Below are 11,832 nucleotides of genomic sequence, written 5' to 3'. Positions count from 1 at the left end.
AAAACAGGATGGTAAGCAAAATCTCTTTTTAAAAAACCAGTATGGCACCTCAACCTCCGAGGAGAATACCATAAATCTCGACTGACACCAAGTGATTTGCTATGGGTTCATAAATACTCTTCCTTTCTTGGTGTACTTCTACAGCACATTCATTTTCCAACTTGGATCTTATTGTGGAATTCGCAATTACACCTCACTTTGCACTAGTAGAGTGCGCTATCATGTCAACTCTCCAAGTTGATTCATTCACAGCAAGGCAGGAACTTTCCTCAACTATGGTCCAACCCTTCTTCCTCAAGGCGTTACCTACCTTTGATCTTACAATGTGGCGACGCGAGTTCCAACAAAATATTCCAGGTCACACTATCCTAAGACTGGCTTTCAGTCCCGCCATGTACATACCAGTTACCTCGGGCACAACAACACCCTACTTCTTCTGGATGTAGATTTCCAAGATTCAAACAATGAAACAATCCCTCAGGAGGATAGGGAAGGAGGACATGATAAAGGGCAAAGGATCACAGAAACAATAGTCTACATCAGCAGTTCTTATGTCTTATTTCTCTCTTGCTTCACAGTTCATACCTCTAGTTATACACAGTTTTATATATAAATTACCGAAGACATGTGTATCTACTGAGATGAAACAACAGTTACAAGAGTATAGTGAAAACGGATTTAGTAATGACAACTCAGGAAGTCTCTGCAAAATAACACTAATTCTGACACAACAATTCCACAGTATGTAATTTCACTTTTCTGAAAATATATTCTTAGAGTATATTTAATAGTTTAATGAGAGAGGCTGGTTTGCAGCACAGGCCTCAAATCTTGGGTCATAATAGGGTAGGAGACAAGTGGTGCAGTGGCACCACTTATGGACATAGGTAATGTTTGAGGCCCACCTTGTTGTGGATTTTGTTGCTGCCCCTGGGGTGGGGGTGCTCCTGGCTGTTGCGGAGGCTGACCAGCTTCCACGGTCAAAGCCTGCTGTGCCATTGTCACCACAGGAGGTGGGATCTGAACAGGTGCCATTGAAACTGTTGCAATCGACACTGGAGCTCCAGCGACTGCGGCAATGGATACAGGAACCGTGGCTACGCTAGCCGTGACAGTACGCAAAGTGCCAGCAGCAACCGCAGCATTAACCATTTGCTGGGGTGTTGGAGCTTGTGCTGGTTGGATCTGAGCTGTTATTGGCTGAACTTGCATCGTTGGAGCTCCTGTGTTTGTTATGGTAACAGCTGGAACAGTAACAGCAGTAACATTGGCAGTTCGTTTCCCACCAATGCGAAGTTGAGCATTCTGATCGAGAAGAAACTCATTCGTAGCAGTAAGATCTGACACCTGCTTCTTGAGTTCTTCAACCTTCTTCCTCAACATTGCATTTTCCTCCTCAATCATCAAACTTCGTGCATCAGCATGAAAAACCATACCACCATTAGCTGCAGGGGCTGCAAAACAATGTCCATTGGGAATCTGATGATGATGATTTTCTCTCAAACAAATCGTAGTGTTCTGAGGGTCAAGGTTTATGACATGACGTCGTTTAATTTCTGGAGGACCCAAATCACGGTCCACGCCAACATTACCATTATTAACATTGGCGAAACACATACCATCTTCCAGTCTTTCCCGCCGTCTTGAGATCAAAACAGGCCCAGATTCAACACTCTGCCAAGGCGGCCCTTGAACAAGTCCAAGTTCAATTTCATACTCCCTCACAGACATATGTCGAAATTTACATTTTCCTCCCCGACGACATTCCCCTTTTAAATAGTCTTTGCAAACTGGTACTTCTCCAGGCCGTCCATTTGGAAAGTCAACTGTGATACCTTTCCTAATACTAGCTTCCAGTATGTGTTGAGGCAACTGTCCTGTAGTTTTAAAATAACTTTCTTCATCCCTTGTGCAGTGAATAAAACGGCAATTAGTACGAGTACACTGTGAATTCTGATAATCATGACAGAACACATACTCAACTTTTCCAGTTCCATTGATACTATTACTCAAGATCTCCTGCTCCTTTTCATCAGGATGTAAATACTTACACCTTTTCCCACGTCTGCAAACATTTCGTAAAAAGTCTCTGCATATTTTCTCCAGTCCCTCATTTGCTGAACTGTCTGAGCCATTTTCTGACATTGTTCTGATAGTATCAGATTTTGTGCTATATAATCTTTAGATCTTCAATTGTCCTCCCACATTACAGAAGGATTTGATCTTTCCTCAAGGAGCATATTATTACCTTTTCTCCTAACAACAGGATATTTGTCTACTTTATGAATGCTGTTACATAACTTCTAGCATGGGCTGCATACTGTGGGAATACCTGTAAAATTAGAAAGAAATTCAATTAATATAATAATTATGATAAAATTAAACCATATGGTTATCAGCGACATTTTATTACAAAATGGAGTACAGTTCCACAAACTAGACAATCCATAAAACTATCTGCTAGGTTTACCTTTTCTCTGTGGGTTTTTTTTTTTTTTTTCCTACAACAGGTAAAACTTTCTTAATTACAACCCATGTATATTTGGGGTTGCTAGAGCCACTCTGACCTATTTTTGGGTTTTGGCTGGGGATTTAAGGCCAGATGCCCTTCCAGATTTTTGAGTTGAAATTCATACCAAGATTCAAATCTAAGCCATCAGAGTGGAAATTCAGCAGATAAGCCACTTTACAATAACATGTAAAAGAAACTGCCGGCCCCGTGGTGTAGGGGTAGCGTGCCTGCCTCTTACCTGGAGGCCCCAGGTTCGATTCCCGGCCAGGTCAGAGACTTTTACCTGGATCTGAGGGCTGGTTCGAGGTCCACTCAGCCTACGTGATTAGAATTGAGAAACTATCTGATGGTAGAAAGTTAAGAATAACTGCCAAAAGGATTCGTCGTGCTGACAACACAACACCTCGTAATATGCAGGCGTTTGAGCTTAAGCAGCTGTCACTTGGTAAGCCAAGGCCCTTCAGGTCTGTAGTCCAAGGGGTTAGGCTAGGTAAAAGAAATCATAAAATTTATAGATGCCAACTGGTCTTTATTCTCATCTTTTTTTTTTCTTTTTTTTTTTCTGAAGTTCAATATACAGTTAAGAGTTCATGGAACAACATTTTTCCAAGACCCCTGCTGACATGTGCTACTGTGACTGGAAATTCTGACTCTGAGGAAATTTCTACCATCTAGCAAGGGCTGTTGTAGAGAACTGAATAGGGAAAAAAATTCTGTTGTGTTCTGTTACACAAAAGCACCATTGAAAAAGTCAGGCTAGAAAAAAGTATACATAATTGTAGAATAAGGTGGGAAATGAAACTGAGTTTAAAGAGCCTGAATAAAAGAGGAATAATATTGTGATGGATTAGATCCGAGCAGATGACAATAGGGATGTATCACCCAAAACTTGTCCGCTAGACAACATAATGGTAATACACAGTATTTATGATAATCAAAACGAAACTTACTTTAAATGCACGAAAATGAATTTACCATGTTCTTCTGATGTTTTGAAAGAGCTGGGAAATAATATAGATGCAATGACGATTGCAGATTTGAAAGCGGAAAAGGGCGAAACATTATCCGGAAAGTAGCGAGTTAACTGAAAGGGAAGGACTAAAAGTAGCAACCTTTTCTTGTAATGTTTCTGTTAAGATTGAAGTCTTTAAGTGCAAATAGTCTTTTGAAAACATGGGTAATATATATATTTTAGGGCAGAGGAATACATAAAGCACGATGTTCGTGCGACTGCAATACCAGAGGCTACATCCAGTCCTACTGAATTGAATTTCCTTTCAGCACACGAGTTTCATGACCTAGTTTCAGGTCATAAGGCAGATATAAATATTTTAAATTTGTTATTGATGAATTATTTTGTCATAAATGAAAGAAAAGTTCCACCTAATCAATACTATTTTATTGTCACATGTAGGACCGATTTCGACCTCTCAAAAGGTCATCCTCAGCTACACTAGAATTGCATTTACATATTATGCCTCATATTGAGAACTAATGACATACACTAGAATTCAACGATTTTAAAGTGGTTATATCCATGCTGAGAATTCAATATTATACAATTACAAAAATTAATTGCTCTTATTACACTCAATGAACATATGTAAGAATCTAATATGAGTTCGTCTTTTCTTTAGTATGATGAGTATGTCGGAGTATTTTTAAACATAGGCATTTGCCTAGTCAGTTTAATTGATCTCTAATCTATGAATATTTAGTCCTGTATGAAATGAACTTAGTTGAACAATTGGAAATAATCAGTATTATAGCCGTTTTAACAATAATTTACACTAAATGTAGAAATATACATGTTGATAGTTCAATAAAACAAATGACTAGCCAAAATAAAACAGTAGTAAATATAATTTAACGTGCTTGACTGCACTGTTGATTGTCTAATGCGGCAGGTAATAGTGGTTCTTGCGTTGTACAGTTCGTGTTATATTAGAATAATAACAAGTTAGCACATAAACAAACACTTAAACACATTAAAACAATAAAGGTCACAATAAAAATTAGTGGACATGGTTTAACTTAATTGCACTGTTGACTGTCTAAAGCTGCAGATAATAGTAGTTCTTGCGTTGTTGCAGTGCGTATTATGTTAGAATTATGTGAAATAGCTCATAAGCAAAACTCTTAAACACATTAAAATCACTGTAATGTGCGTTGGATGTAAACTTCAGTTGACAGTCCAAATTAATAAGAGACAGACACCTTGTATGTAGTTTGCAAGTTTTAAGCTTAAAATATTGTAATCATTGCCAATATGTATGAATATTACTCAACCACTTTCTAATTTAGTATTTTGTAACCTTTAATAATTTGTTTGTTTGACGTTGATTAATGTTCTAGAAATTTTTTCACTTTTCACGACCGCATTGTAATTGAAACAGACTTTCAACGTATTAGGTCGTGTTACGTACATGTAGTACGTGTTGAAGAGATGTTAAGTACAGAACAAAAATGGCCAGCCGGACACCAGTGGGATCCAAACCCACAACATCCCGATTTCGCGTCGGTTGCTCTACCAATTGAGCTATGGTGGCCTAGGCCATCTTTGTTCTGTTTGAAAGGATCTGAGCTACAGGTCTGGCATCGCTGCTAGCACACTGTAAAGTGCGTTCAAGTCGCCCATTGTGGGGCATGTTAATGAATATTGAATTTTCACGACCGCATTGTAATCGAAACAGACTTTCAACGTATTAGGTCGTGTCACGTACATGTAGTACGTGTTGAAGAGATGTTAAGTACAGAACAAAAATGGCTAGCCGGACACCAGTGGGATCCGAACCCATTTAGTGTAAATTATTGTTAAAACGGCTATAATACTGATTATTTCCAATTGTTCAACTAAGTTCATTTCATACAGGACTAAATATTCATAGATTAGAGATCAATTAAACTGACTAGGCAAATGCCTATGTTTAAAAATACTCCGACATACTCATCACACTAAAGAAAAGACGAACTCATATTAGATTCTTACATATGTTCATTGAGTGTAATAAGAGCAATTAATTTTTGTAATTGTATAATATTGAATTCTCAGCATGGATATAACCACTTTAAAATCGTTGAATCCTAGAGTATGTCATTAGCTCTCAATATGAGGCATAATATGTAAATGCAATTCTAGTGTAGCTGAGGATGACCTTTTGAGAGGTCGAAACCGGTCCTACATTTGACAATAAAATAGTATTGATTAGGTGGAACTTTTCTTTCATTTATGACTTATGGTGACTATCAATACGGAATAAAAATGAAATTTATCAATCAAGAATTATTTTGTGTTCAGAAAGTCTGGAATTGATGGTGCTCCAGTCACTCTGTGATTCAGGGTACACCACCACGGCACATGGTGTTTTAGCTGCTTCCCTACTTCTAAATCTTCTTGCTCTCAGAATTATTTCCAAGGTGCCGGTGCCACTCCATGAAAATATCTAAGGTACAGTGTTCTCCTTAAGTCTTCGTCTTTCACCTAAAAATTCACCTATGAGGTATGTACTAGCCTTGCGTCTTGGTAGGTGTGCTAAGTACCAACTGATGAGCCCACCTTACATATGAGGGTGAAATGCAGGCAACCAAGAATGAGTCAGCTGGAAAATTTATAATGTCCAATAACGGACCATTATATTGGTATATAAATTTACTCATTCAGGACAAATATTTCATGTTCCCTATGGGAATCAACATCTATATCATCATATTAAAACTTCCATTAAAAACAAACAGGAACAAATGATGATTGACAAGCGCATAACGTGTACTACTTGTGAGACATCTATCGATAGTGTTTCAGTACATCCCTATAGGAGGCTTAAAAAATAGTGTGTTGGTATGTGAATGGGCTTGGAAGACTTTAGAGGAAAGAAAATCTATGAAAGAAAGTAAATACTGTTGAACCTGAGTTACACGTATATCGAAGTGAAGAGCAGATTTTACGTCTAACTAAGAATTACTTACAAATCAGGTTTAGATATTATGTCACATAATTATTTAAATAATTTTCTCTATTTTCAGGAATAAGATTAAAGAAAGATTATTTCAGAGCTATAAGTTAACAACTTTATTAATGAATACACTGACAGTGGACTTCACAGTAACTGCTACATTTTTAGTTTTAATATTAATTTGAACTTTCCATGTTGAACTTCTTTTCACTTGAACAAGGATAATAATAATAATAATAATAATCATAATAATAATAATAATAATAATAATAATAATAATAATAATAATAACAACAACAACAACAACAACAACAACAACAATAATAATAATAATAATAATAATAATAATAATAATAATAATAATAATAATAATAATAATAATAATAATGTGAGCTTGCACCCGAGAGATAGTGGATTCGAATTCCACTGTCGCCAGCCCTGAAGATGGTTTTCCGTGGTTTCCCATTTTCACACCAGGCAAATGCTGGGGCTGTACCCTAATTAAGGCCATTGCCGCTTCCTTCTAACTCCTAGTCCTTTCCTATCCCATCATCGCCATAAAACATATCTGTGTCGGTGCAACGTAAAGCCACTAGCAAAAAAACAATAATAACAATAATAATAATTCATTCATAAGTACTAGTTGCAAATAGAGGATTGTGGCGAAGTGTTTAGTAAATTCACCGAGGCTTGCACACAGAATGCCAAAAGGCATAACTATCTATAATGGCAATGTATGTATAATAATAATAATAATAATAATAATAATAATAATAACTGTACCGGGTGGTACACCTCCACGCCGCTATTTCAAATATTGCGCCAGTGGAAACTCCTCTACAGGAGAAAGCCTGAACTTTAACAAACTGAATTAACTGAACGGTTTTTCGGAAGATGCCACTACTGTAAATTTGGTAATTTTGAAGTGTTCTGAACTGTGTCTATTTTGATTTGTGTTTATTTGCTCCGTATCAAGAAGTTTGGACATTCTCTAACAGATGTCTCTACCAAAACTTTGATAATGCACTCTGGTGTAAAGGAATGAACTTTCTTGAAGAAATTTAGCATTCATAAGTTTTGTTTTTACTAAATTTTGTTCTGTGGTTTGTGGGTTGGCAACAGTTATCCTTCTTTCCGCCTGTTTTGAATTTAACCAATAACTAATTTTTGTAATTAATTTCTGACCAATAGTGTCTTTCCTTCTTGATGCTGATGTGTAACTTTTAGCGACCCAATAAAATTGAGGGGGTGTGTCTACTCATTCTTGAAAGGTCTTGAATTCTCCACGAGGGTATAAAAACTGCTGATTTTCTTGTCTCGGTGCCACTTCAGTAACATCTTTCTTAGTGTGTGGATATGTAGCAGGGGGCGGGAAGCGCCTCTTTCTCCAAGCAGCAGTTCATCTAGAAGGTAATGGCCTGTTAACATCTTCATTTCTTGCTAGCTCAGCAGTTTAACTCTCGTGGAGGGATCGAAACCTTTAGTATGTAACCTACCCTTTTAAAATGTAAATTCGTTTCTGTCTATCTACAAATTACAAATCTGTAAAGCGGGGATAGAGAGTGCTTCACCCTCTCGAACTCCCCTTCATTTTGAATTTTAGGTGACTATGTTTTTGTAACCGTTTTTCTCTTCCTTCTTAAAGTCTTAAACTTATTTTGCCGACTAGTCACCTCCATAGATTGGGATTAGCCCCTGTATCATCGGCCTAGCGCCACATAGGTTTTTAGACAAAAACTTGGTGTAGGAGTGCAAGTTATCGCCTCCATTCTTTTTGTATATTTTGGGCCATTTTTCTTAACCTGTTTGTTTTCTTCATGTGAAGGCCCCGTAGGTTGGGTATTAATTACGCCTGTTTCCTTGTGTGCCTTAAGGGCAGATGGAAATTAAGTTTGTTGTAGCCTTTGATAGGCTTGCGGGACAGCTCTTTATAGTGTTGTGGTAAAAGTGCCTTAGAGAGGCTTGGGATGTAAAATTGGGAGCTAATGCTCCATGTAATTAAGCCCTTTGGTATCTTGTTATTGTGAGCTGAGAGCTCAGAAATTATTTTTGGGGCTCGAAGCCCAGATCTTGTAATAACCCCCTAAATCTTGTGATTTCTTTGTATCTAATTTTGGCTTGTTGTTGACTTGTTAAGTTTACAAATTCTATGTCATCATTGTTAAGTTTTGAAAATATAACCTTTGTTAAAGTTTTAAATTAACTTTAATTTTGTAGTTGAGACCTATTCCCGCCCGCACCTTCTTTCACCTCTAACTACCACGGATAACTCCGTAATAATAATAATAATAATAATAATAATAATAATAATAATACCGGTCCCAAGCCCGGGGCCTCGTCTATCAAGAGACGGGGAAGTGAGGATGGGGAGGAGTAACAACCTCGTTAAAAAACCTGGGTCCATCTGGCTCCGGGTGGTAGCACCCAGTAAGGCCCCTGCCTAGGGTTACAGGTGAAACCTGGCCAACGGTCTTGAAGGCGGAAGAGGAACTCTGCTTTAGTTCCGAACGGTGGAGAGAGCGGAAGAGCCTAGTGGAGTGAACCACGAACAAAAATCAAATTTCGGACTAACAATCCGATCTTATCCTGGAATCTAATCCCTCACTTTGTATTTTATACAATTTCAATTGCAGTATGGAAAGTCCGCTGAATGAAGGCACTACCCCAGGTGGTAACTCGAAAGAGAAATCCACCATTGCGTCACGCAATGCATTGGGACTAAAGGTTCTGGGGAGTCCCAACAACTGCAATCAGAAGGTTGAGTCGGAGCAACCTTGGAATCCTTCTAAAATAAAATTCAAAAAGGAATTCTTTTTTGGCACTTTAAATGTAAATTCTCTACTCAAGACTGGTAAACAAAAAGAACTAGAAATACTTCTAGAGAAAAACAACATTCAAATTTTGGCAGTTCAAGAAACTAGATTCCTAGATGAAAATGTAATAGACACTTGTAACTACAGGATCTTTAAAGGCAAACCAGCAATCAAAATTATGAAGGGGATGCCACTACTTGGTACAGCTTTCTACATTCATAAAAGTATAATAGGAAATGTAACAGAATTTAAATCCAACTCAGAAAGAATATCTCTCCTATCAATTAAATGCAAAAACAAAACGTACACACTTGTTAATTGCCATGCACCAATAAATGAAGACAATAGGAAAACCCCTCAAAAAACAGAGGAATTCTGGGTTCGTTTGGAAAATGAAATATCCAAAATTCCGAAAATGAACACCATATTACTATTAGGTGACTTCAATGCACAAATAGGTAGAGAAAAGAAATTTAGAAATGTAGTAGGACATTACCCAGCCCACAGAAGAACAAATACAAATGGTATTAGGCTAATCAGTTTGTGTCAAAGCTATCACCTGAAACTAATGTCAACCTTCTTTAGAAAACTCCCCAGAAAAGCTAAAACGTGGATATCTCCAAACCCAATGTTAGGAGAGTTTCAGTTAGATCATGTGGCTGTTTCAAAAAAAGTACAAAAGAAATTATGAATGTGAAAGTAGTAAGGAATGGTGAATTTGATTCTGACCATTATCTCTCTAAAATTAAAGCCAAACTCCTACCTAATAAAGAACAAAGAAAGCCACAGAGGTTAATAAAATATAATGTAGACAGACTTACTATAACAAAAGAATCAATTAAAAACTACCAAGACGAAATTAAAGTGGCTAAACAAGGCAACTGGCAAGAAATATCCAAAGCAATTAATTATGCAGCACAGAAAACATTTGGGCCAATAAAAAATAAAAGGAAAATATGGTGGAATGAAATATGTGAAGAAGCTTTAGCAGAGAGGGCTAAAACATGGAAAAAATGGAAATGCTCAAAGAAAATTGAAGATTTTGATCAGTTTAAACAACAAAGGAAGGAAACAGCAAGGATAATCAGAAGTACTAAACGAGCCTTTCAAAAGGAGAAACTTATAGAAATGGACAAAAACTTTATAAAAAATAACACCCGTGACTTTTATCAGACTTTTAAGAATGAATTAAAGGGGTACCAAACTACAAATGTTAGTTTCAAGGATGAAAACGGCAGAATTGGACTAAGCAATACTGAAAATTGTGAGATATTAGCAACATATTTTGATCAACTTTTGAACTGTCCTGAACCAAGTCATAAATTAGAATTTCAAGATATTGATGAAAATTTGGAAGAAGACATACCACCAACTATAAAAGAAATTGAAGAAGTAATTAAAACCCCCAAAAACAACAAAGCTAGCGGAGAAGATTCTATTACAGCGGAACTTTTGAAGTGGTCCTTGCCAAATATAGCAAATGAGCTACAATTACTCTTTGAAGAAATCTGGAAAACTGAAAAAATTCCTGAGGAATGGAAAGTAGCCTTGATACATCCACTCCACAAAAAAGGTAATAAACAGGACGTTAATAACTACAGAGGAATATCTTTATTAGCAGTGGCATATAAAATATTTTCCAAGATTTTATTAAACAGAGTAGAAACAACACTAGACAATCATTTAGGTGAATATCAAGGTGGTTTCAGGAAAGGAAGATCATGCTCAGAACAAATATTTAATCTTAAGTCAATAATTCGCCACAGGTTACTTAATTCAAAGGACGTTGTAGTCATGTTTGTAGATTTCAAAAAGGCTTTTCATTCTGTTGACAGAGAAACTATATATAAAATAATTCGAGAATTTGGCATAAAGTCTAAACTGGCAAATCTAATCCGTGAAACACTTACAGACACAGTCTCTAAAGTGAAATTTCTGGGAGAGATATCACAGCCTTTCAAAATAAAAACTGGTGTACGACAAGGCGACGGACTATCCCCAATTCTTTTTAATTGTGTCCTAGAGAAAATAGTGAGAATTTGGAACGAAAAACTTATTGAACTCAACATTTCACCGATAAGGTTAGGAAGAGGAAGCAAAAGGATTGAAATAAATTGTCTTGCATTTGCAGATGACTTTGCAATACTTTCTGAAAATGTGACATCTGCTGTAACCCAAGTAAATGTCTTGGAAAGAATCGCTAGCAGAACTGGCTTAAGAATTTCTGCAGAAAAAACAAAATTTTTAACAAATATGTGGGATGCACCAAAATTTCTGAAAACAGATATTGGCCAAATAGAGAGGGTATCTGCAGTAGAGGAGAGGGTACATAAAATGGAGAGAGCTTATGGTGTCACCAAAGATATCTACAATAAAAGATGCCTATCCAAAAATGCAAAAATAAGGCATTACAACACAGTAGTGAAGCCAGAATGCCTATATGCAAGCAAGTGTCTGGCATTAAACTATAATTTAGATAAGCTAGAAATACTAGAAAGGCGAATCATGAGGAAAATATTAGGCCCACAAAACACAGCAGAAGGTTGGAAATTAC

The 11,832-nt window shown here is 36.8% G+C and overlaps 1 protein-coding gene across 5 annotated transcripts in view; it reads right to left on the bottom strand.

Moving 5' to 3' along the window:
• Positions 1-539: 539 nt before the first annotated feature.
• The window catches only part of LOC136875807 (zinc finger CCCH domain-containing protein 10), a 35,257-nt gene continuing 23,964 nt past the window's right edge, over positions 540-11,832 (bottom strand). For all 5 annotated transcript variants that reach the window (XM_067149414.2, XM_067149413.2, XM_067149410.2 and 2 more), the window contains exon 2: positions 540-2,332. In XM_067149414.2, the coding sequence (XP_067005515.1) occupies positions 793-2,145 (1,353 nt within the window). In that variant the 5' untranslated portion in view covers positions 2,146-2,332 and the 3' untranslated portion in view covers positions 540-792. The remainder of the gene's footprint in view (positions 2,333-11,832) is intronic.

This window comes from Anabrus simplex, chromosome 6, assembly GCF_040414725.1.
Source record: "Anabrus simplex isolate iqAnaSimp1 chromosome 6, ASM4041472v1, whole genome shotgun sequence".
Lineage (NCBI taxonomy): Eukaryota > Metazoa > Arthropoda > Insecta > Orthoptera > Tettigoniidae > Anabrus > Anabrus simplex.
Note: the sequence above shows the minus strand (reverse complement) of the source record. Positions and strands in the feature narration are given on the sequence as shown.